The sequence below is a fragment of the Salmo trutta genome, chromosome 16 (assembly GCF_901001165.1).
Source record: "Salmo trutta chromosome 16, fSalTru1.1, whole genome shotgun sequence".
NCBI lineage: Eukaryota > Metazoa > Chordata > Actinopteri > Salmoniformes > Salmonidae > Salmo > Salmo trutta.
In genome coordinates, this window is record NC_042972.1 from 16067205 (window position 1) to 16094500 (window position 27296).

Consider the following 27296-nt stretch of genomic DNA (forward strand, 5'->3'; position numbering starts at 1 on the left):
CATCAATAAATGTATTCAGCATTGAAGGTCCCCAAGAACACAGCGTTTGGAACCACTAAGACTCTTAGAGCTTGCTGCCCGGCCAAACTAAGCAATCAGGGGAGAAGTGCCTTGGTCAGGAAGGTGACCAAGAACCCAATGGTCACTATGACAGAGCTCCAGAGTTCCTCTGTGGAGATGGGAGAACCTTCCAGAAGGACAACCATCTCTGCAGCACTCCACCAATCAGGCCTTTATGATAGAACGGCCAGACAGAAGCCACTCCTCAGTAAAAGACACATGACAGCCTGCTTGGAGTTTGCCAAAAGGCACCTAAAGGAATCTCAGACCATGAGAAGCAAGATTCTCTGGTCTGATGAAACCAAGATTGAACTCTTTGGCCTGAATGCCAAGCGTCATGTCTGGAGGAAACCTGGCACCATCCCTATGGTGAAGCAGGGTGGTGGCAGCATCATGCTGTGGGGATGTTTTTCAGGATCAGGGACTGGGATTGAGGATTAAGGGAAAGATGAACAGAGCAAAGTACAGAGAGATCCTTGATGAAAACCTCAGGACCTCATACTGGGGTGAAGGTTCACCTTCCAACAGGATAACGACCCTAAGGACACAGCCAGACTTGAACTAAATCAATCATCTCTGGAGAGACCTGAAAAAAGTACTGAGTAAAGGGTCTGAATACTTGTGTAAATGTGATATTTAAGTTATTTTTATACATTTGCAAACATTTCAAAAAACCTGTTTTTGCTTTCTCATTCAAAAATCGAATAAAAAAAAGATCCATTGTAGAATAAGGCGGTAACCTTAAAAAAATATGGAAAAAGTCAAGGTGTCTGAATACTTTCCGAATGCACTGTATGACTTGGTAACACATTCAGGTGGAAGTGAACCTAGACTAACAACAATAATTATTTCACATTTCAAACACGCAAGCAAATACACACACAAATCCTCATGCCCACTCTCTCTTTCTCTCTCAAATCCATACATGTACACACATACACACACAGACTAACCACGCACACACGGCCCATGGCACCATTTCAAACAGATGTGTGACATGTAGAAAGGAGACGGTCAGGCTTCCAGCTCTTGGCATTCCAGTTAACAGGCCTTGCATACTAAAGAGACTATAGCAAACACACACAGTCAGACAAGCTGTGTTCGCTCAAGCGTGGGATTAAGCACCGTCAGACTCCCACCTCCTACACATGCCAGAGCTCCGATTACGGTTTCCTCATCCTTCATTTATTAAACGTTCCCACAACATAACGGCTTGGCCTGAAATGATAGACTCCTCATACCGTAGCGTTTCCGCAACATCACAAACACGATGCCGCCTTCAGCTTCTGCTCAGACAGACAGTGAGTCACCACAAACTAAGCTATAGTCTCATCATCTCACACTGACTGACTGAGGTTTCTAGCACGTTGTCTCTAGATGACATCTCTTTCTGAAGCAGACAGACATAGACTGGGCTAGACACAGAGGGACACAATGCATTGGGTATCCTATTCATTTTCACATAATGACAAACTAAATGAAACCCCATTTGGATGAATAGTGGCAGAGACTGGGAGCACCAATGAGCAAGCTGCTGTGTTTTATTGTTTATGTCTCTGTTGATTTGCTCAAACAAAGACATTTGTTGTGTTCTCCGGGTTCTCTGTGGTCAGGGCTGTATTGAAGTACATTTGTGCCGATAAGATCTTAAACCTAATTTGGCACAAATGTAATTCCATTGGGGAGTTTATAGTGGCTGGCTATTATTTGGTTCAGATTGCCACCACAAAATGAGGAAGTCTAAAGGCAAAAGGAATACAGTACAATTTCAGTCCACAAGAGGACAGCAAATCACAAAGCAATAAGCATAAATGCCTGGTAATATCACTTTATACATAAAATTACAATTTTGGGGGGGTCACAGACACATAGAAAAGGGGAATATATGAGTTACATCATTATAGAAGCAGATTTTGGTTGACAGAGACAACACACACACACACACCATAATAACGTAGCAGGAAGGTTTTCTTAAAGAAGTAAAAACATGGAGTAAAAAACACTTAAATGAATTTCAAACGTGAACGCTAAATGCCTCTAACCCTGCTCCCCTCCCTGCTAAAAACCAAATGCCACACCCCTGTTCTCCCTCGTGGTGTGCTCCACCCTGGTTGGCAGGAGCAGCAGAGCCCTGGATTACGCCATGCTGCAGGGGGAGCTGGAGGCACTGTGGTCTCCTCTGCACAGTGTGTCCTCTCTGCACCAACTGGGCAGGTCAGTGCTATGCAGCCAGCCAATCACCACCAAGGGGACAGGTTTACGCTTGCACCAGATTGGACACTGTCCCCAATCAATCAGTCAGTCACCCAGTCCCCCAGGTCTTGCCCACCTCTTCGGTTCACCCATGGTCCGTCAGTGCCAATGCCATGCCACTCACCACCAGCCCTTTCCTCCAAGCTAATTCTCTCAACCCATAAAAGGAGTGCCATTGCCCAGCTTGGCACATTCCATGCCAGGGGTACCCCGTCTGTACCCAAGGATCATCACAATCACATGACAAGTGCAATGTCATGTCGCTATCACTGTGTGCCAGGAAATACCAAACATTTTAGGCTCTCTTTTGGTAATCCCATTCAGTTTCTCTGAGCTGAATTTGGATAATTTCATTTTACATTTTTTTGTCATTTAGCAGACGCTCTTATCCAGAGCGACTTACAGTAGTGAATGCATACATTTCATTTCATGCATTTTTTTTCTTTTTTTTTTCTTTTTTCTTTTTCTGACCCACCATGGGAATTGAACCCACAACCCTGGCATTGCACACACCATGCTCTACCAACTGAGCCACAGGGAAGGCCATTTCCCCTAATGCTCTTTAATATTGGCACCATGATGCGTGGAACAAGGCTTTACATATGCTTGACCTGTGTATCATTGGCTTTGCATTGTTTGGGTGCTACATGGGGAATATTATTGTAATGAGATGAGATGGGAGATATATTATTCACATGTGTTATGATGGGGGCAGTGATGCTGACAGGTGTTATGATGGGGGCAGTGATGCTGACAGGTGTTATGATGGGGCAGTGAGGCTGACAGGTGTTATGATGGGGGCAGTGATGCTGACAGGTGTTATGATGGGGGCAGTGATGCTGACAGGTGTTATGATGGGGGCAGTGATGCTGACAGGTGTTATGATGGGGGCAGTGAGGCTGACAGGTGTTATGATGGGGGCAGTGATGCTGACAGGTGTTATGATGGGGCAGTGAGGCTGACAGGTGTTATGATGGGGGCAGTGATGCTGACGGGTGTTATGATGGGCAGTGACGCTGACGGGTGTTATGATGGGGCAGTGATGCTGACGGGTGTTATGATGGGGCAGTGATGCTGACGGGTGTTATGATGGGGCAGTGAGGCTGACAGGTGTTATGATGGGGCAGTGATGCTGACAGGTGTTATGATGGGGGCAGTGATGCTGACAGGTGTTATGATGGGGGCAGTGATGCTGACAGGTGTTATAATGGGGGCAGTGAGGCTGACAGGTGTTATAATGGGGGCAGTGAGGCTGACAGGTGTTATAATGGGGGCAGTGAGGCTGACAGGTGTTATGATGGGGGAAGTGATGCTGACAGGTGTTATGATGGGGCAGTGATGCTGACAGGTGTTATGATGGGGCAGTGAGGCTGACAGGTGTTATGATGGGGGCAGTGATGCTGACAGGTGTTATGATGGGGCAGTGAGGCTGACAGGTGTTATGATGGGGCAGTGATGCTGACAGGTGTTATGATGGGGGCAGTGATGCTGACAGGTGTTATGATGGGGGAAGTGATGCTGACAGGTGTTATGATGGGGCAGTGATGCTGACAGGTGTTATGATGGGGCAGTGAGGCTGACAGGTGTTATGATGGGGGCAGTGATGCTGACAGGTGTTATGATGGGGCAGTGATGCTGACAGGTGTTATGATGGGGCAGTGATGCTGACAGGTGTTATGATGGGGGCAGTGATGCTGACAGGTGTTATGATGGGGGCAGTGAGGCTGACAGGTGTTATGATGGGGGCAGTGACGCTGACAGATGTTATGTTGGAGGCAGTGATGCTGACAGATGTTATGTTGGAGGCAGTGATGCTGACAGATGTTATGTTGGAGGCAGTGATGCTGACAGATGTTATGTTGGAGGCAGTGATGCTGACAGATGTTATGTTGGAGGCAGTGATGCTGACAGATGTTATGTTGGAGGCAGTGATGCTGACAGGTAATGAAAGGAACCAGGGATGAGAAGTGACCTAACCTGAACTTCTTTCTACCTTTCTCAATTCCTCTTTCCTATCCTCTCCTTTCTACCTTTCTCAATTCCTCTTTCCTATCCTCTCCTTTCTACCTTTCTCAATTCCTCTTTCCTATCCTCTCCTTTCGTCTTCTTTTCTCTGCTTCTCTTCTCCTCCCCTTTCCTCTGATCTTATCCCCTTCTCTCACCCCCCTCCTCCTCTCCTCTCCTCTCCTCTCCTCTCCTCTCCTCTCCTCTCCTCTCCTCTCCCTCAACCCCTTCTCTCCTCACATCAACTCTACCCTCCTCCTCTCCCTCCTACCCTTCTCTCCTCACATCAACTCTCCCCTCCTCCTCTCCCCCCCTTCTCTCTGATCTTATCCCCTTCTCTCACCACCCTCCTCCTCTCCTCTCCCTCCTCCCCTTCTCTCTTCAAATCAACTCTACCATCCTCCTCTCCCTCATTCCCTTCCCTCCTCAAATCAAATCTAACCTTCTCCTCTCCTTTCCTCTCCCTCCTCCCCTTCTCTCTGATCTCATCCCCCTCTCACATCAACTCTCCCTCCTCCCCTCCTCCCCTCCTCCTCTCCACCCCCTCTCCTCTCTTCCCCTGCTCCTCTCCTCTTCAGCTGTCTTCCTTCACTGCGAGAGCTGTCTACCAATCGTAGCCTGGACAACCTGGACTGTCTGGGGGGTCCGGTGAGGGGCTCCCTGTTCCCCCGCTGGGATGATGAGGACTTCAGCAAAGGAGGCGGCTGCAGCACCCTGGGGAGGAGCAGCTACATGGGCCAGGTCAGAGGTCACCAGGGATGGGGTAGTGAGATACAACTGGCGTGGGACTTAAACTTCTCAGGATAAGATTTTTTTTTTCTTCTTCTCCTGATCATCTTTCAGATTTGTATATATTTTTGTGTCAGAATAGTGGGACTGTACAGAAAGAGGGAGATAGATGTAGGAAGGCACAGACAGGAGAGTGACTGAGACAAGGCTCAAACCCTGTTGCCAAATGCCATGAGTCATCCTGAATTAGGAGCGTTACCACTACACCAGACTCTGCCATTTTTAGACCATTTCACTGAACAGATTTTCATTTTAGAGTGACCTATCACATAAACTCTCCACTCCTACACCTTAGTAGACTCTGTTCAAGAAGATGTTGTATTCACCGGAATCCCAACACAGGAAGACCCATTACCCTTCTACTGACAAGGTCACCATGGTGATAAAGAGTGTCTGGATCCTCTGATCTTTTACAAAAGGCCTGCCAAACTAGGCTTTACAGTCCATTAGTAAACTCAGCAAAAAAATAAACGTCCCTTTTTCAGGACCCTGTCTTTCAAAGATAATTCGTAGAAATTAAAATAACTTCACAGATCTTCATTGTAAAGATTTTAAACACTGTTTCCCATGCTTGTTCAATGAACCACAAACAATGAATGAACATGCACCTGTGGAACGGTCGTAAAGACACTAACAGTTTACAGACGGTAGGCAATTAAGGTCACAGTTATGAAAACTTAGGACACTAAAGAGGCCTTTCTACTGACTTTGAAAAACACCAAAAGAAAGATGCCCAGGGACCCTGCTCATCTGCGTTAACATGCCTGCTGCAAGGAGGCCTGCTGCAAGGAGGCATGCTGCAAGGAGGCATGAGGACTGCAGATGTGGCCAGGGCAATAAATTGCAATGTCCATACTGTGAGATGCCTAAGACAGCGCTACAGGGAGACAGGACGGACAGCTGATTGTCTTCGCAGTGGCAGACCACATGTAACAACACCTGCACAGGATCGGTACATCCGAACATCACACCTGCGGGATTGGTACAGGATGGCAACAACAACTGCCCGAGTTACACCAGGAACGCACAATCCCTCCATCAGTGCTCAGACTGTTCGCAATAGGCTTAGAGAGGCTGGACTAAGGACTTGTAGGCCTGTTGTAAGGCAGATCCTCTCCAGACATCACCGCCAACAACGTCGCCTATGGGCACAAACCCACCATCGCAGGACCAGACAGGACTGGCAAAAAGTGCTCTTCACTGACAAGTCACGGTTTTGTCTCAGCAGGGGTGAGATTCACGTTTATCGTTAAAGGAATGAGCGTAACACCGAGGCCTGTACTCTGGAGCGGGATCGATTTGGAAGTGGAGGGTCCGTCATGGTCTGGGGCGGTGTGTCACAGCATCATCGGACTGAGCTTGTTGTCATTGTAGGCAATCTCAACGCTGTGCTTTACAGGGAAGACATCCTCCTCCCTCATGTGGTTCTGAACTGGCAAATCTGGTGCAGTCCATGAGGAGGAGATGCACTGCAGTACTTAATGCAGCTGGTGGCCACACCAGATACTGACTGTTACTTTTGATTTTGACTCCCCCTTCGTTCAGGGACACATTATTCCAATTCTGTTAGTCACATGTCTGTGCAACATGTTCAGTTTATGTCTCCGTTGTTGAATCTTGTTATGTTCATACAAATATTTACACATGTTAAGTTTGCTGAAAATAAACGCAGCTGACAGTGAGAGGACATTTCTTTTTTTGCTGAGTTTATATGTTTTATCATGTTGACCCCATCCTGGGGAATTTAAAAGGTTTAATTCTGAAAATGTTTGTTGATTTACATGTAAATTAGTAGAAGAGTTATTTGGAGCTGCAAGGTACAATGGTAATTATTACACCTCATTATTTCAGAAAGCCTTCCTGTGAAATTTTACTGTATATCAAACAAAACAGTACAACAATGCAATTGAGTAGAACATGCTGTTGTTATAAATATACAGTAATATAGGACTACTGGAGCACAAACAGGTCTAAGACCAGGTTATAGATCTCATGCTCTCACTTTCTCTCTCTCTTTCTCTCGCTCGCTCTCTCTGTCACTACTCCCTGCTCTTTGATTTGTTACCACTAAAGCGTGAGGCCGAGCCAACTCCATAAGTTACAACTCAAACACCATATTTCTTATATTCCTGTCACTCCAACACTGTGTTAGGCTTGCATTTTAGTAAGCTTGGTCATGTCCCTCAGTCAAGTCTCAGTCCTTCATTCGCACTGCTGCTCTAATCTAATTTCTCACCAAGTTCATGCGAGTCAATCAAATTACTAGTTTTTATGAGATGTTAAGACATCTTTGATTAATACTATGAAAGTGACACTGAAACTAATTGGCAGTAAAATGTAGCTTGTTAACTACCTTGGACTTTGACTATAAGTTGCTATAAGGAGTTGATTCGGGGTCTGCTGCACTTTGCTTTCCTCTCACCCAGCCTTAATACTGTAATGTGTCCTTTCGGCTGCATTTGATTGCATCCACGCCAAATGTCACACAGGTGGAGCTAGCTCACCCCTCTAACAGACACTGTCAGCTATGCTCTCCATGGCAGACCTGGCTGAGTTCAAATAGTATTAGAAATTTGAAAAACTCAGGGTGTTTTCTTCAGCCTGCCTGAAGTACCTAATGGGTAGTGTTGTCACTTTTGGGACTATTCCATTGGTTCAAATACGCTATGTAAGCTTGATTAAGCACAGTTAAAGTATTCGGAAAAAATCTAAATACTACTTGAACCCAGGTCTAACGACCATGCCTCTCTTGTCCCGGGACAAACAATGCATTTCTGTCCCAGTCTGGACATCTAGCCTGAAGTAGTAGCCATGCAACGCTGTCTCCTCACTCTAGCACTGCCACCCAGGCCATGATGCCAACCTATGCCACTAGTGCCAACCTGCCTCTCTCCTTCCAGCTGCAGGACCTGGAGATGATTAGCCAACGCTACGACGATAGCTGCTCTGAGTCGGCGTTCCGAGAATCCCACACACTCTCACGCTCCCATTCCCAGGCGGTGGAGCCTCCGGATCTACCAATGCCCACGTGCTTCCGATCCCGTAGCCATAGCTACCTGCGGGCCATTCAGGCTGGATGCTCACAGGATGACGACACTGCTTCCGTGGACTCGGATTCACCACCGCCGACCGCCACTACCGTTCGCACGTATAGCACCAGCACTGGTGAGTAGGCTTACCTACTGATGCTGATCAATGGTTAGTTTTGCACTTTTACCTGCTAATGGTTGAGCTTTGCATTAGGGAGCTGGGTATTAGGTTAAGTTGATTCTAGATCTGTGCCTATGGGCAACTTCGCTGGATTCTTATTGTTCTTGCATTGTCTAGAAGGAACCCGCAAGTAAGCTTTTCGTTGGATGGTGTGGTGTATACCATGTGTACATAAGACTAACAAAATGTAAACTTGAAAAGAGTGAATTATTGGATTATGGATTATGCAACGTATCCTACACCATTGCTGATTAATTTATATTCCTGAATTAAGTGTTTTGTTATTGGTTTGAGGCTGCAAACTGTAATGCTGTGAGAAGAGAATTGTGAAAGTGATGTAATCTTATGGGTCGAGATTGACAGAGATTGACCTGGTTATTGGTTATGTTTGTGTATAGAATGATACCTGTGAGCTCTCTCTGTTTGAATGAGGCGTAACCAATAGAACTCTACATTAATAATTTCTTCTTGGCTTGTACAGTTACCTGGCAATGGCCATTTTGTGGTGGTGGCTGCAGGGGCGGAGCCAGAGGGGTGTCCGGGGTGGAAACCCCTGACATCTGATTGGCCACCCCAAAATATAATTCGCTACTGGCAGTTTGATGCTGATAGACATCTCATTTCACCTTTTGTTGAAAGAAGCATTTATTTTGATGTTCGGGTGAGCATTTTTCAAATCGAGGATGAGGAAAAGAGAATATTAACTTCAGTTGCAATATACAGAAGAATAAGAATAAGAAGAACATACAGAAGAAGAGAGAATATTTCCACAGCTCCACAAGCTCTTTTCGCAATTGGCGAAAGCATCATATTTGAAGTAACTTTTAAGGTTTAGCTTCGGGTTTAGGTTTCCTGAACAACTTTTACGAAAGTTGAGGGACTGTGTATGTTAACCTTAGACCTTTAGCTCCATTAACAGACAGTTAATCAGATAAGAGAGATCGGTTCCCAATTTAGCCTAACATTACGTTTACATCTGTGCTAGTAATACACATATATACAGTGCAGTGTCATAAGTTACAGTATACGAATGTTTAGCTAATGTGGGGTAACTAGTAGGATACAGCTGTCAGTGTTCAGCAAATTAACATTCAGCAATTTGGAATCCATTAACTCAGTTAGATTTTCGTACTTTAACTCAAAACGAACAATTGTTATTATCAATCTGTTAACGTTACTCAAAAGATTACTACAATTTGCAGATAGCCTGTTTGCTATCGTAAAGGTGTAAGAAATTATAGCTAGCTAAGTTACTTACTGCAGAGTAGGGCTAGCCATGATTTAACTAGTAACTTAGGCTGGTAGTTGATTTTAAGGTACAATTAGGATAATGGGGATTTGTAATTAAGATTGAGATTGGACTAAAATGTGGGTAATTGGATGCTTAGATGTAACCATAGACTCTCTTATTTTTGCATAGGGTCAATTAAAGATGAAAAGAAAGGGAGAGATATCAGACTTCTGTTACAAAATGACACAATGGTAGGCCAGGCCTATACTTTAAACTACACATTTTAGTTAGCAGCTGTTAGTATATAATCTTGTGGATCCCTTAATTATACATTTTCATAGAGATATGACACATTATTTAACGTGTATTTCAGACATTTCAAGATCCAGAGAACAGGGTCCTGTACAGCCGTGTTTGAAAACCTATCCCAGAACTCAGCATGGTACTAGGAAAAGGGCTTTCAACAGCTCCTGGTATAAGGACAATTCATGGCTTGAATATTCTGTAAATCAAGATTTGACTTATTGTTTCAACTGTAGGCATTTTTCTCTGCCCAATACACCTGAATCTGCCTTCACAACACAGTTATGTTTTGTAACTGGAAAAGCGCTGTTTAAAGATTCTGGGTTTAAGCTCCATTCAAAGGCAGGGCATCATATCAATGCTATGTATGCTTGGAATCAGCATAAAAGGGCTATTGACAGCAACTCATCAATGTTAGATGTCATAAATGAGGACCGGGAAAAGAAAGTGGAGGAAAACTGTACTTATATTAAAACAATTGCAGATGTGCTCCTATTAACTGCCACTCAAAATATAGCGCAGAGAGGTCATCGAGAGTCTGATGACTCTCACAACAAGGGTCATTTTTTGACAATCTTAGAAGAAATAGCAAAGCATTACCCTCTCATAGAAAAAAGGATGAATTCATGTGGCAATGCTAAGTACACAAGCCACCAAATCCAGAAGGAAGTTCTTGAGGGCTGAGCTGAGATGGTAAAAAGTGAAATAATAAGAGAAGTAAAGAATGTGAAGTTTTAAGTGTAATTGCAGAGATTTAAGATTTAAAGAAAAAATAACAAATGTCTTTAGTTGTGAGGTACTATTACAACGGGGCCATCCACAAAAGCTTAGATGCAGCAGGTCTCACAAAAATGATAATTGATTGCCTTGAAAAACATGGTCTGGACACAATAATTTTGTGGGGCAAGGCTATGACTGCATCTGTCATGAGCGGAAAGCATTCTGGTATGTCTGCACAGATTAAAAACAGTTGCACATTGTTTGAATTTGGTTCTTGTCGATGCTGTAAAATCAGTGCCTGAGGCAGTTAACGTTTTTGCTCTCCTGCAGAAGCTTTATAACTTTGTATCTGGCTCGTACGTTCATCTCAAGTGGCTTGCAGTTCAGAAAGAACTGTATCCACAGCAGCAGCCCAGGGAACTACAAAGATTTACGGATGTAAGGTGGGCATACAGATACATGGTATGCCGTAATCTGAGGGACAGGATTCCAGCAGTTCTGAGAGTGCTACAGGGTATCACACTTGAAAATAGTGGTGATAGATCAGTGGAGGCAAGGGGCCATCTTTCTCAGATAGATTTACATTTCATAGGGCTTTGGTTATCTTTTAGAAAGTGCTTGGTGATGCCAAATGTCTTTCTGACATGCTCCAATCAAGCTCTCTTGACCTAGAAAGGGCTGTGGATCTAGTAGGTGCCCTTACAGACACATTACAGGACTACAGAAGTGAGGGTTACTTTGGAGAACTATTGAAAGAGGTTGAAGAGATTGCAGAGCACTGCAAAATAAGTGTACAAACAGTGTGGAAAAGACAGCCTAAAACAAGCTTAAGATTTCACGACTCATTGATGATGAGCGCTGTAGGACAGAAAAATAGTGACCAAAGTGATGGTGAGAGCTTCCAAAGAGCTATCTTTTATCAGGTTCTTGACAGTCTCACAGCTGAGCTGCAGAGTCGTTTTCAAAGAAGAATAGCGAGATAATGCAAGGGGTCCAGTCTCTCAACCCGCCTTTGCTCAGACCTTTGAGTCAGATTTAGAGGACCTTAAACATGAGGTTCATCAAAGGAGAGAGAAAAGTGGAAGGGACAGACCGTCTAATCTCCTTGACTTTGTTGTGTTTCTAGAACCTTATAAATAGATCTTACATGAGCTATTTCGACTTTGTAAGATTTCTGTTGTTACACCAGTCAGCAGTGCTTCTTGCGAGAGAAGCTTCTCAGCTTTAAAACTGATTAAAACCCACCTTGGGACAACAATGGTTGATGACAGGTTAAGTCACCTTGGAATTGTCAGTGTTGAGTCAAGGAGGGCCACGCTCCCTCAACATGGATGAGTTTGTGAAACATTTTGCTAGTTCTCACCAGAACTGCAGAATTGTGCTGTTTTAAATCTACCTAGGATAATTTGGCACTTAGGCGGTCCCTCTGGTCATGATTGAAACCTGCACTGTGTACTAGCTAGAACACCAACATTCTAAAATGATAAATCCAAAGGGTATCATGTCACACAGATTTAATTTGGTCTTGATTAGGCCAATTCCAAAACGTTTCTTTGCTATTAGTTAACATAATGTATATGAGCATAAATATGATACTGTACGTTTGTAATATTGATGAGCACCAAAATATATATATATATTTTTAAAGTCCATTTCTGCTTAATACCTGGTATGTCAAATTGCAGTGTGTTTTTTTGTAAATGAACATTTTTGTAAATAAACTATGCAATCTATGTAACACACAAATGCTATCTTATCTCCTTGGTGCTTGAGCTTTATTTTCTGAAAATATTTAGGATGTTCAACACTTATAGACCCAGATTATATATTCATGAAAACAGAGTGACCCAAATCTCTCCAGTATGTGAGTATTGTGTGTGTGTGTGTGTGTGTGTGTGTGTGTGTGTGTGTGTGTGTGTGTGTGTGTGTGTGTGTGTGTGTGTGTGTGTGTGTGTGTGTGTGTGTGTGTGTGTGTGTGTGTGTGTGTGTGTGTGTGTGTGAGAGAGAGAAAGAGAGAAATTGAGCTGCAGCTCCGAGGTACAGACACTGACTAGTCATAGTATTTTAAAGAATTCTAGTGAAGTAACTCTTTTAGACCACACTATCTGCCACATTGAAGAACTCCGGGTTAAGTGAATTATCCCTTCTACCACTAATCAGCAATCATAGTATTCATTCATGCTCCTTAGATGCCAGGTTAGGGTTACACACCAATTTTCTGTCATGGTCTATGGATCCCCTGAGGTAGCCTTGGCCACCCCATGTAGAAAACTAGTTCCGCCACTGGGTGGCTGGCTGAGCAAGTACAGAGGCTGAAATAGACACTCAGTTGGTTAGAATTGGCATCGTGAATTTCTTTGCTATTTTGTATCCACGTGCTACAATGCCGGTTACAGTGTGTCATGTTGGTTGTTGTCAAAAGCCTCCACATCGCGGCGCTGTTGACCGTTTTCGCCACGCCACTTGACCCGGTTTAAAGAGACCGTTACCTGGATAGTAGACTTTACCAAAAGCTTGCTGTTACTATTTATCGTCTTTGACAGATACTGTTTCGACTTTGGTTGTTTAGAAGTCAACAGCTCCTGCGATGTTGTCTTCATTTAAAAAATGATTTGTTCTTCTGATAGGCTACGAGGGTAAGTGTTTGGTGCCAATCATGTGACTTTTCTGGAAATATCTATCTCAATCGCTTCTCAAGTCCTGAACAGCTTTGCATTCTATATGGTTCGAGCATGTGACGCAAAGGATAGGCTACTGTACTACGTTACTGTAGCCGCTGCTATTTGATTTTGAAAGTAAACCTGCGGCTAGGACACAGTTGAGTTAGTTCACTGAGGTATAACATTTGGCCACTGTCTATAGATGCGCAATAATCGACAATCGAGATCAGAGCGCGCGCGATGTAGCCTAATGTAAAGTCAGGTTTCATTCATTATTGTGTGCGAAAGGCGGATCATATTGCATTTAACTATACGTCGCAATGGATAAGAGCGTATGTTAAATGAAAATGTAAAATGTATTTTGTTTTTGTGTAGGCTATTACCAATAAGGTATCTAGGTTTATCTGAGCAACTTCATTCTACATTTCTGTGAAATAGCCTGCCCTATAGCAAAGGAGAAGTTGTTCATATTGATATGTCTTGGCAATCAATTCTCATTGTCAACGAAGAAACCTCACTTGTAATGTAGGCTATTGGCAATGTAAGCTATACAAATAAAATGGGCATAATGTCTATACTGAACCAGTGAAAGCAAATCTGTTAGTCACAAGGTAAGACCGGTAAGACTGACTGTGGGAATTGTGTGCAATATTACAATTTTTTTTGTTTAGCATCATTGTTGCCATACAGCAAGGTTTCCCAAAATTGTTCCTGGGTTTTTGCCTTAACACTACACAGCTGATTCAAATAACTAACTCATCATCAAAAGTGTTGATTATTTGAATCAGCTGCATAGTGCTAGGGCAGCGTTTCCCAAATTCGGTCCTCGGGACCCCAAGGGATGCCCGTTTTTGTTTTTGCCCTAGCACTACACAGTTGATTAAAATATTAAAAGCTTGATGATTAGTTGATTATTTGAATCAGCTGTGTAGTGCTAGGGCAAAAACCAAAACTTGCACCCCTTGTGGTCCCCAGGACTGAGTTTGGGAAAACCTGCGCAAGGGCAAAAACCAAACGTGCACCGGGGGGGGGGGCCAAGGACCAAGTTTGGGAAACCCTGCCGTAGAGGACTATCAGCACAACAGAAAGAAACCACCTATAGAGGGCAATTCCGATGAAGAACTGTGTCCCACAGCTAATTACAGATGTGTGTCTGAGTGGTATAGCCAGTGTGAAGCCCAGGGTTTGGCACCATCCACGTTAAGAATCTATCAGGCCGATATGGTTTACAATGGGTCATTCACTTTCATGTGTTCATTTACTCCTGACATGTTTATGCACCAAAAAAAGGGGGCGCTAAACAAGATAATTTCAATGAGATAGACAACGAACCAATTTCAACATCGCCGACCCACGAGGAGTTCGCTGAAAATGTCTTTTCGATCAGAAATTGGGACTTACTGATTTCTTTTTTTTTGCACATTTGGCACATTTAAATGTTTCAGATCATCAAACAAATGTAAATATTACACAAAGATAACCCAAGTAAACACAAAATGCAGTTTTTAAGTGATGATTTTATTTATTAAGGGAAAAACGCTATCTGAACCTTCATGGCCCTATGTGACAAAGTAATTGCCCCCCCTTGTTAAATCATGAATTTACTGTGGTTAATCACATGTTTTGGAAAGCTGAGTTCAATTTCACTACCCACACCCAGGCCTGATTACTGCCAGACCTGTTGAATCAAGAACAGGTCTCCAAACTAATTTCAGCAGCTGCGTCGGTTACCGATCACCCTATTCTAATTGCTGAAACTCAACAATATGTCTACAGGTCGGCGACTGTGGCACTTACACGGAACTCAAACTGGCTGTGTGCGTGCGCCGTGGTGCATACATTTATTTTGTCCCCCCACAACAAACGCTATCGCGACACGCAGGTTAAAATATCAAAACAAACTCTGAACCAATTACATTAATTTGGGGACAGGTCGAAAAGCATTAAACATTTATGGCAATTTAGCTTGCTAGCTTGCACTTGCTAGCTAATTTGTCGTATTTAGCTAGCTTGCTGTTGCTAGCCAATTTGTCCTGGGATATAAACATTGAGTTGTTATTTTACCTGAAATGCACAAGGTCCTCTACTCCGCCAATTAATCCACACATAAAACGGTCAACCGATGGTTTCTAGTCATCTCTCCTCCTTCCAGGCGTTTTCTTATTTGAATTTATATGGTGATTGGCATCTAAACTTTCATAGTATTACCACGACACAGTTCGTCTTTCAATCAACCACGTGGGTATAACCAATGAGGAGATGGCACGTGGGTACCTGCTTCTATAAACCAATGAGGAGATGGGAGAGGCAGGACTTACAGCGCGATTTGCTTCACAAATAGAACTGACTTCTATTTTAGCCCTTGGCAACGCAGACGCTCATTGACGCGCGCGAGCAGTTGCAATTGAATAACATAGATTTCTAAATTTATTTTGCAACACTTGCACACGCGACGTGAGTGGTGTAGTCAGCCTGTTAGACGCATACTTGTTGAAAGATGAAACTTTTTGTCAGTATTTGAAGGAGCAGATTGCCTTTTTCCTCGGAGCTAACGACACGGGGGATGTTGATGACTCCACCCATTGGGAATCTCTATAGGCTGTGATTAGAGGTTACATTATTTCTTCAACATCAGAGAGGAAGAAACGCGCCAATACTAGGCTGAGAGAAATTGAAAGAGAGTTAGGGGAACAGGAGAATGTTTTTAGGATGAATTCCTTGAATGCAGTCATTGAGAAGATCACAAAGTTGAAATATGAATACAATGCCATCCTTTCGAAACTGATGTGATCTTTACTTGCTAGAACGCAACAAAGTTATTTTGAAAGGGGTGACAAACCACATAAATTATTAGCAAGACAGCTAAGGCAAGGGGGGCAGCTGCTGCACTCGGTGCTGGAATAACTTTAGAGGAAATTAACACAGCGATAGCACAATTTCCAAACAGCAAGGCCCCTGGGCCCGATGGATATGTAATAGAATTCTATAAGAAGTACTGCGCCAGTCTAGCTCCACTTATGTTGCGAATGTTTAAACATTCCAAAGAAAATGCCAAACTCCCGCAAACACTGTATGAGGCTACAATAGCACTGATCTTGAAAAAGATAGAGATTTCACGGAGATGTCGTCTTATCGGCCCGTGTCGTTACTCCCCATACAAAATTAGGTGTTGACAAAGATATTGGCAAACCGATTGAAAAAATATATTTCTGACATCATACACCCTGACCAGACAGGTTTTATCCCGAGCTGACATATATACTACAATTTGAGACGCCTTTTCAACGTAATGTATCATGATCATAAAGTTGAGGCAGTGGTAATTGTTCTTGACGCAGAGAAGGCCTTTGATCAAAATATGGCAGCCGATACTGGATAAATGGTCTAGTCCTGCTTCATAACTGTGTTGATGATCTGCTGCTACTCTGTGCTGTACTCCACTCAATATTTATTTTTGGCTTAACTACACTGCTTGTAATGACTATATGCTGTCTTCTTATACATGTACCGCCTAATAGGATTTCGTTTTATTTTGTGTATGTGTGAGTTAAGTTTTTTTTTGTCCTCTAAATTGGCTATCCCATTCAACAATACAGTGAATGTCAATATCGCTGTCTTTATAAAATTATTTTTATTGGAAAATAATGAACATATTATTTAAAAAAAATGATATTTACCCAGAAAGATTCACAGCTGTAATCACTGCCAAAAGTGATTCTAACATGTATTGACTCAGGGGGTTGAATACTTATGTAAATGAGGTGTATTTCTGTATTTGCAAAAATGTCCCTTTTTTGCGTACATTGTTGATAAAATATGACAATTAAATTCATTTGAATCCCACTTTGTAACACAAAATGTGGAAAAAATCAAGTGGTGTGAATAGTTTCTGAAGATAATGTAGTTTATAACCCAAATACTGTAGGACCTCAAAAACCCTCTAGCCCAAAATAAATGATGTCCTCGTCCTATGTAATCTGAGAAGAGGAGGTCATTTATGATTTTCCAGTTGTAAGAAAAGCTGATTTTATGGGTTTTCTACCCAAGGGTAAATTCTGTTTAGATTGATGCAAGCGTGCTATGACACTTGGAACCCATAGGGCAGGGAAGGCATCCAAACCCTGTCACACGCACACAGCCGCACACGCACACACACACACACACACACACACACACACACACACACACACACACACACACACACACACACACACACACACACACACACAGTGCAGAATGGAATCCGGAGCGGAGCCAGCATGTCACATAGCTGCCATTACGACAGCAAGTCCTTCCAGCCCAGGGAACATCTCTGTTATTAGAGGTGGCAGTGGTCACTGGTCTCCCTCCAGCCCAGGGAACATCTCTGTTATTAGAGGTGGCAGGCAGGCAGTGGTCACTGGTCCCACTATCAGCACCATCTTCCTCTAAACTATGGAATATAGTATATGTCTGGTACTTTATAACATTAAACAGCAGGGAAACACTTTCCCTAATTTACAAGATTATTTATGTCATACAATCTTACTTAATTGTAAATGTTAATTGTCTTGCACCAGCCGTATGGTGCTTACCTGTTGAAATACATTTTCTAAAACTTAGGTGGTAAGCACTGCATAAGAGCATTTCCTTAATTACATAGATTATAATTTATAACCCAGGTATTTACTCTGGTACAGGGTCTTTGCAATATCAAGTTTGACCAACAGTCCCATAGTGTGACACACTGCCTAACTAACACAGAGGAAGCAACCACTCACAGCAGTTGACAAGGCAGTACATCTCCACAGCATGTGTTGCCTTCTGATTCTTTTTAGAAAATGATCCTTTATTTTCTCCCAAAGCAGTTGGCCTCGCTGTAAGGCGGTCTATGGTCATAGACTAGTGGGAGTGATTTATGGGGCGGGCAGAGCGTGAGGACTCTTTCCTGGGGCTGTATAGCCAGGTAGTTACTTGTTATGGTATCAATGGTATGTCAATGAGGAGATGGATGACTACATTGGAAAGATGAACTTATTCTCATCCTTACACAAGCAATGTACTGTTGTTGTACGGTTATAATGCTCTACTTTTGTGGGGAATGGAAGTTGTTGTTGCACTATTTGAACCTGATATGTGTGAGGTGAGGCAACGTGTAAAGTATGAGAAGAGACAACAGCAACTGGGTATAGTATTGTTTTTCCTCATAGTGATGGAATAGTGAAGGCCACAGATTTCCGAAGAGCATCCTTCATTCAGGGTTCAACCCGTCATGCTGGTGTGTTCATTGCCAATGTGATACCTATCTATTTCTAACATTCTGTGTATTGTTGTTGCATTCCAAGTGAAGGCCCCATCTTGCTCTTGGACTTCATGGGATTCATGCACTATTTGTGCAATGCATTTTTTTGCTCCGACACACTTTTAGCGGTGTGCCTTACATTTACTTTGAGAAGAGTAGGAAAGATCGTATCTCACTGTGAGACAAGGATGAGACGATTCTAACCTTTGAGACAATATGTGTCAGGAGGTCTATGTGTAGCTGGTGTATAGGAGTCAGGCGCAGGACAGCAGATATGAGTAAATAAACATATTTACTCAACATATAATAAATGTCATACAAAAACCGAGCCCACAATAACGGACCTACCTACATAGAAACAATCACTCACAAACAAACATGGGGGAACAGAGGGTTAAATAATGAATTGGATTGAAACCAGGTGTGTAAAACAAAGACAAAACAAATGGAAAATGAAAAGTGGATCGGCGATGACTAGAAGGCCGGTGACGTCGACCGCCGAACGAACAAGGAGAGGGACCGACTTCGGCGGAAGTCGTGACAGTACCCCCACCTTGACGCGCGGCTCCAGCAGTGCGCCGACACCGACCTCTGGAACGACCCGGAGGACGAGGCACAGGGCGATCTGGATGGAGACGGTGGAAATCCCGTAGCAACGGAGGGTCCAGCATCTCTCCTCCGGACCGTACCCCTCCCACTCCACGAGGTACTGAAGGCCCCTCGCCCGACGCCTCGAGTCCAGGATGGCTCCAACAGCATACGCCGGGGCCCCCTCGATGTCCAGAGGGGGCGGAGGAACCTCCTGCACCTCAGTTTCCTCGAGTGGACCAGCCACCACCGGCCTGAGGAGAGACACATGGAACAAGGGATTAATGCGATAATCTGGGGGAAGCTGTAACCTGTAGCTTACCTCGTTCAGTCTCCTCAGGACTTTAAATGGCCCCACAAACCACGGACCGAGCTTCCGGCAAGGCAGGCAGAGGGGCAGGTTTCGGGTCGAGAGCCAGACCTGGTCCCCCGGTGCGAACACCGGGGCCTCACTGCGGTGGCGGTCGGCGCTCGCCTTCTGCCGCCTCACGGCCCGTTGCAGGTGCACATGGGCGGCGTCCCAGGCCTCCTCCGAGCGCTTAAACCATTCGTCCACCGCAGGAGCTTCGATCTGGCTCTGATGCCATGGTGCCAGAACCGGCTGATACCCCAGTACGCACTGGAAAGGAGAGAGATTAGTGGAGGAGTGAATTTTGGGCCATCTCTGCCCAGAGGATGAACGCCGCCCACTCCCCCGGCCGGTCCTGGAAATATGACCGCAGAAACCTACCCACATCCTGATTTACTCTCTCCACCTGCCCGTTACTCTCGGTGGTGAAAACCTGAGGTGAGGCTGACCGAGACCCCCAGATGTTCCATGAACGCTCTCCAGACCCTGGACGTGAACTGGGGACCCCGATCAGAGACTTATCTTCAGGCACCCCGTAGTGCCGGAAGACGTGAGTGAACAGGGCCTCCGCAGTCTGTAGGGCCGTAGGGAGACCGGGCAAAGGGAGGAGACGGCAGGACTTAGAAAACCGATCCACAACGACCAGGATCGTGGTGTTGCCCTGTGATGGAGGAAGATCTGTCAGGAAGTCCACCGACAGGTGCGACCATGGCCATTGTGGAACGGGTAGGGGTTTTATCTTCCCTCTGGGCAGGTGCCTGGGAGCCTTGCACTGGGCGCACACCGAGCAGGAGGAAACATAAACCCTCACGTCCTTGGCCAAGGTGGACCACCAGTACTTCCCACGAAGGCAACGCACCGTCCGACCGATGCCAGGGTGACCAGAGGAGGGTGACGTGTGGTCCCAATAGATCAAACGGTCGCGGACAGCAGACGGAACGTACAGGTGCCCAGCTGGACACTGGGGGGGAGTGGGCTCTGTGTGTAATGCCCGCTCTATGTCCGCGTCCAACTCCCACACCACCAGTGCCACCAGGCAAGAGGCCGGAAGTATGGGAGTGTGATCCATGGACTGCTCCTCTGTGTCATACATCCGGGACAGTGCGTCTGCCTTAGTGTTCTGGGAACCTGGTCTGTAGGACAGAGTGAAAACAAAACGAGTAAAGAACATGGCCCACCTTGCCTGGCGAGGGTTCCTCGCCGCCTGGATGTACTCCAGATTGTGGTGGTCAGTCCAGATGAGAAAAGGGTGTTTAGCCCCCTCAAGCCAATGTCTCCACGCCTTCAGAGCCTTGACCACAGCCAACAGCTCCCGGTCCCCCACATAGTTTTGCTCCGCCGGGCTGAGCTTCTTCAAAAAGAAAGCACAGGGACGGAGCTTTGGTGGCGAGCACGGTTCCTATCCCAGCCTCGGACGCGTCCACCTCCATTATGAACGCCAAAGAGGGATCCGGATGAGCCAGCACGGGAGCCCAGGGAAAAAGAGCCTTCAGGTGACCAAAAGCCCTGTCCGCCTCAGCCGACCACTGCAGCCGCACCGGTCCCCCGTTCAGCAGTGAGGTAATGGGAGCTGCTACCTGACCAAAACCCCGGATAAACCTCCGGTAGTAGTTGGCAAACCCTAGAAACTGCTGCACTTCCTTTACCGTGGTGGGAGTCGGCCAATTACGTACGGCTGAAATGCGATCATTCTCCATCTCCACCCCTGACATGGAAATGCGGTACCCTAGGAAGAAGACTGATGGAGCATTCATCAACCCGTACGGCATGACGAGGTACTCATAGTGCCCTGAGGTGGTACTAAATGCCGTCTTCCACTCGTCCCCCTCTCGGATACGCACCAGGTTGTAAGCGCTCCTGAGATCCAATTTTGTGAAGAAGCGCGCCCCGTGCATTGACTCGATCGTACTGGTGATGAGAGGCAGCGGGTAGCTGTACCTCACAGTGATCTGATTGATACCTCGATAGTCAATACACGGGCACAGATCCCCATCCTTCTTCTTCACAAAAAGAAACTCCAGGAGGCAGGTGAAGTGGAGGACTGAATGTATCCCGGCCCCAGGGTTTCGGAGACATTTGTTTCCATAGCCACCGTCTCCTCCTGTGACAGAGGATACACGTGACTCCTGGGAAGTGCTGCGTCTACCAGGAGATTTATCGCACAATCCCCCCGTCGATGAGGTGGTAATTTAGTCGCCCTCTTCTTACAGAAGGCGAGAGCCAAATCGGCATATTCTGAGGGGATGCACACAGTGGAGACCTGGTCTGGACTTTCCACCGTAGTCACACCGATGGAAACCCCCACACACCTCCCTGAGCACTCTCGTTACCACCCCTTGAGAGCCCTCTGTTGCCATGAAATAGTGGGGTTGTGACAGGCCAACCAGGGTAGGCCCAGCACCACGGGAAACGCAGGAGAATCAATAAGGAAGAGACTGATTCTCTCCTTATGACCCTCCTGCGTAACCATGTCTAGTGGAACGGTGGCCCCCCTAATCAGCCCTGACCCTAATGATCGACTGTCTAGGGCGTGCACAGGGAAGGGCATATCCACAGAAACAAAGGGGATCCCTAAACTAAGGGCAAATGAACGGTCAATAAAATTCCCAGCTGTGCCTGAATTTACCTTATGCGGGGAAAACTCAGGAAATGAAATAAACACATACATGTGAGCAACAGGGGGCTCTGGGTGAGCCTAGTGCCGACTCACCTGGGGTGACACGATAGTGCCCTGCCTGCTGCCTCGACTCCCTGAGGAACCCCCCCGCACCGACCGGCAGTGTGCGCTCTGCGGCCACAGAACCTTACCGAGGTTGTAGCCTGCACTTTGACAGAGCAACGAGAGGCAGTGTAAACATTAGCTTGCCGCTTTGCAGTGAGACGAGAGTGAGCTCATGTGAGCATATCATTTGGTGAGGCCGCGACACACACAAAGGCTATAAGTCCTATAAAGCTATAAGTCTGTGGATCAAGCTGCACAACAGATCTTTTGTTTTGAGTGTTTTCTTCCAAGCTCACTCACGTGTTTATGCTGCTCGTAGGGTTCAAAAAGCCCCTGTCAAGTAGCTGAGATTTACAGCCATAGGGAGATATTACTAACATAGCAATGTTAGGTTTTAAAATGCATGTCAAAGCCTGTACGGTTAGCCAAGGTTAAGTTATTTCGAAAAAGCTGTCATTGTCGTACACGTTTCCTTTAGGCCAAGGGTGAAACATTTGGAAAAACGCCTCAGGGTATGTGCTAGAAGAAGATCATGGCTATTAACTATTTAGCTTTGTTCATTACTTATAACTCAAATAGGTGATCACATGTTGACTTCGTTGTCCAAAAAGTGACTGTGCCATGTCATGCCAGTGCTTGTTACAGGCTACATCTAGCCTACAGCTGCAACTGCCTGTCATTGAGGATGTTCAACTCACTTTTGATTATAATAAATATCTCTGGGTAGATAGAATTACACCAGGCTAAATTCATCTTTACTTTCAAATAGTATTGAAATATGGTAATTCGAGCCTGCACAACTTGACACACGTCCAGAGCCATCTTAGGACACACCAAAGGAATTCTTACTGGAAAGCAAAGTGTCCTCAGACAAAATCCATTGTCTTGTGCGGCGGTGATGTCAGCATGCGCATTGGTTACATTCATGTGAACATTTTTCCTTTGGCACACTCAGACCTTTGCCAAACCCACCCCAAGCTCCAAAAATGCTAGCTCCCCCACTAAGCCTACGTCCTTACTAACCCTCCTCTAGAAGCCTGCTACGTATCCCCTCCATAGGGAGTGGAAAACAAGGAAGCAAAGTTGTGTCAAAGCCATTATTTGGGCTACAGTAAACATTGTTGTTTTGGTGAGGCAGATGTCCTCTGTCAAAGGCAGCTATACTCATTTTTAAACACTCAAAATAGATCCACTCAGAGTCGCCTGTTGCATGATGCTAGACTAAAATTGTATGACATTATTTGAGGATAATTTTGAGTCACTGTGGTTGCCTGTCAGCTGGCCTATAATTTGAGAAGTCACTTCTCCAGTCCTAGATTTGAATGCTGTTTTGGCACTGATTTGTCATTAGGGGAACAGGCTAACTGTCGTCAGTTGACTCGGATTGTTTACAATGACATTCCTGACCACCACTTGAGTTCGAGATCCTGGTTGCCCCTCTCTGCCCTATCAAGTCTATAGATGGTGTCAGGTACAGCCTCCATTAGATGTCAAGTAAGGTTTCCATTGTATATATCTATTGTAAAGATCCCACAGCAACCACTGCATTTTTGTGAAGTGCACTCATCCCACTCTTATTTCATGAGGAAGACTTGACGTGGGGTGATCAAAAGGCAACAGTGCCACTTTGACACTTTGTCCTGCATGGTGATTGACTGCGCTATTTTGGATTAGTTTCACCCCTGACCCCTGTCTGGGAAGAGCAAAAATATAGATATTGTATACAATGTGTGATATTCATCACTGAATGCATTAGACCAGGGATGGGCAGCTGGGTGGGTGGAACTCAGTCATGGTCTCAATTTACTGTTGAGAATTAGAATAATAGAATACGCAATGTGCAATTTCGAAAGTTGGTTGTGCATCAGCAGTCACTCAATTAGATTCTCTTCTACAATGGAAACAAGTTTTTAGACATTTTTAGACGTTTTTAGACAAATGTATTAAAAATACTAAACAGAAATAGTTTTCAGACCCTTTGCTATGAGATGTGAAATTTAGCTCAGGTGCCTCCTGTTTCCATTGATAATCCTTGAGATGTTTCAACAACTTGATTGGAGTCCACCTGTGTTAAATTCAATTGATTGGAGATGATTTGGAAAGGCACACACCTGTCTATATAAGGTCCCACAGTTGACAGTGCATGTCAGAGCAAAAACCATGCTATGAAGGAATTATTCCGTAGAGCTCCAAGACAGGATTGTGTCGAGGCACAGATATGGGGAAGGGAACCAAAACATTTCTGTAGAATTAACGGTCCCCAAGAACACAGTGACCTCCATCATTCTTAAATTGAGGAAGTTTGGAACCTTCAAAATTGGTGTCCACACTACATAGGAAGCTCTCTCATGCTCTTTCGCTCCCTCTCTCTCTCACACTCTCTCTCTCTCTCCAGTCTCCACATGCATCACCACCTGTAAGAAGCCGGCGCCACCGCCCGTGCCGCCCCGCACCACCTCCAAGCCCTACATCTCTGTGACGGTGCAGAGCAGCACTGAGTCAGCCCAGGACACCTACCTGGACCACCAGTCTGAGCGTGATCGCCGCAGCAAGACCATTACCAGTCAGTCCAGCCAAGCCCACAGCAACTCCTCCGACAGCCTCGACAGCACGCGCGCCAACAGCTTGGCTCGGGGTATCCCTTGGCCCATCCCCGTACCCGTCGCCACCCCCCGGGAACCCATCACCACCACCGTCCACCACACCACCACCGGGACTGACACCAACGACTCCCAGCGTGAACCCTTGAAGACGACGGGCACCAACAGGGGGAACCTGATGGCAGAGGAGCCCCATGTGGACATCGTGCCCCAGAGGAAGCTTTCCTCCATAGGCATACAGGTAGGAGTGTCGTTACGAGCGCCGTTAGTCAGTGACGTTATGGTTTCGTCAGTGAAGTTAGAGTCATTAACGTTACATTAGTCAGTAACATCACAGTAGTGGAGCTAGAGTTTCTGTGGCAGTATGGTTAAGGCCCAGCAATGGACTGGCGTGCAGCAACCAATTGGCTGCTGGTTCAAATCCTAAGATGTGTGGGTGTGTACTACTATTGTTTCCTTGACAACAGCAATGAATATAGTACCAGTCATAAGTTTGGACACCTACTAATTCAAGGGTTTTCTTTATTTTTTTCTATTTTCTACATTGTAGAATAATAATGAAGACAAACTATCAAATAACACATATGGAGTCATGTAGTAACCAAAAGTGTTAAACAAATCAAAATGTATTTTATATTTGAGATTCTTCTAAGTAGCCACCCTTTGCCTCGACAGCTTTGCACACTCTTTGCATTCTCTCAACCAGCTTCATGAGGAATGCTTTTCCAACAGTCTTGAAGGAGTTCCCACATATGCTGAGCACTTGTTGGTTGCTTTTCCTTCAGTCTGCGGTCCAACTCATCCCAAACTATCTCATTTGGGTTGAGGTCCGGTGATTGTGGAGGCAAGGTCATCTGATGCAGCACTCCATCCCTCTCCTTGGTCAAATAGCCCTTACACAGCCTGGAGGTGTGTTTTGGGTCATTGTCCTGTTGAAAAACAAATTATAGTCCCGCTAAGCGCAAGCCAGATGGGATGGCGTATCGCTGCAGAATGTTGTGGTAGTAATGCTAGTTAAGTGTACCTTGAATTCTAAATAAATCAGTGTCATCACACCTCCTCCTCCATGCTTCACGGTGGGAACCACACATGTGGAGATCATCCGTTTACCTACTCTGCGTCTCACAAAGACACGGTGGTTGGAACCAAAAATCTCAAATTTGGACTCATCAGACCAAAGAACAGATTTCCACTGAATGTGCAATACTACATTTCTCAATTTGTCAAAATATGTACATTTACCTTGGGCTCATATTTAGAGGGTATTAAACCTAACCATTGCTTGTTTTAAGGAATAACCAAGCACTGTACTGCACTGATGCAGTATGGATTTTTGTTGTGCTTACAGCTCATATGGGCTTGCTGAATTTTTAAAGTGTGCCATCTGGAAAATGAAAAACCCAAAACGGTACTCCCCATGTTTGCCTGAGGCAAACATTATGGTTTCACTTCATTATTTAAAATGTTTACTTTTTCATACTCAAGTGTTCAAGGTTTGGAATGAGACAGGTAGTCCTTTTTTTTTTCATTCGCACTCCGCAAATGGTCAGATCTCACAATGCTAGGAGAAGTGTTTAATGTCTCAAGAACCACATTGATATATCATTTTAATCTTGGAATTCTGGACGACCACCAAATTCAACCTTTTGATGACTGTTTTCTGATTGGTTGCCAGGTTGATTGCATTCAGGAGGAAGTCCAACGAGTGGAGACACCGACACCACCATTGGCCAGATTCCAGTCAATCGGAATACAGGCCGACGACGGCTGGCAGTAAGTAACAGCACTTCCTGCCCCCCCCAGTCATGACATGTCAACCATTTCCCATAAGGAAATAATATTTCTGCTCCACACAATAATGTTACCTATTTGTATTCATCCCTGAGGGGCCACTTTAATGTAGTTACTGAGAGAATTTCCATAATGTGAGAAAACAGTTACATGCCTGTTATGTTGCCAAGAGCATACAGCATTTACATGCAAGATTTGAAGGTCATTCTGTAGTGCTGTAGCGTAGTACTTGTCGGGTAGTTAACATAGTTTTGTGATATTTTGAATGCCAGGATGTCCTTGCATGCCACACTCGGCTTTAGTCCCCTTTGTTCCCTCTCTTTGAAGTTTTACGTTTTATTAGTTGTATGTACAGGATACACATGGTATAACCATCCAATGAAATGCTTAATTGCAGATTCCTTCACGACAATGCAACATCAATAAGAAAACACAAGAATACGAGCATGAAGTAAATGGCTCAGGAGAATGGAATTAACATTGTAGCATAAGTATAATACAGGAAGGCACAATTTATAGTACATGTATATATGTATCAGGGACGGGAGGGAACTCCTAGTTTGCATGCAGAGTGTTGTGAAGTTGGTTGTCAGAATTCTCTCACAATTTGATTACTTCTGAATGTGGCCTGTATCAGTTGATATCGTAGAAAGATCCTAAACAAAGAGCTTTGTCTTACTTGACTCAAACAAAACATGTGTGTGTGTATATATACAGTTGAAGTGGGAAGTTTAC

General features: G+C 44.9%; 1 protein-coding gene across 3 annotated transcripts in view; it reads left to right on the forward strand.

Annotated features, from left to right (window-relative positions):
* LOC115150172 (disks large-associated protein 4-like) overlaps positions 1 to 27296 on the forward strand; it is a 179469-nt gene that overhangs the window by 135926 nt on the left and 16247 nt on the right. For 2 of the 3 annotated variants that reach the window (XM_029693164.1, XM_029693165.1), the window contains 5 exons: positions 2179 to 2274; positions 4896 to 5058; positions 8007 to 8271; positions 24566 to 25011; positions 26446 to 26543. In XM_029693164.1, the coding sequence (XP_029549024.1) occupies positions 2179 to 2274; positions 4896 to 5058; positions 8007 to 8271; positions 24566 to 25011; positions 26446 to 26543 (1068 nt within the window). The remainder of the gene's footprint in view (positions 1 to 2178; positions 2275 to 4895; positions 5059 to 8006; positions 8272 to 24565; positions 25012 to 26445; positions 26544 to 27296) is intronic. The other variant, XM_029693166.1, reaches the window with a different exon arrangement.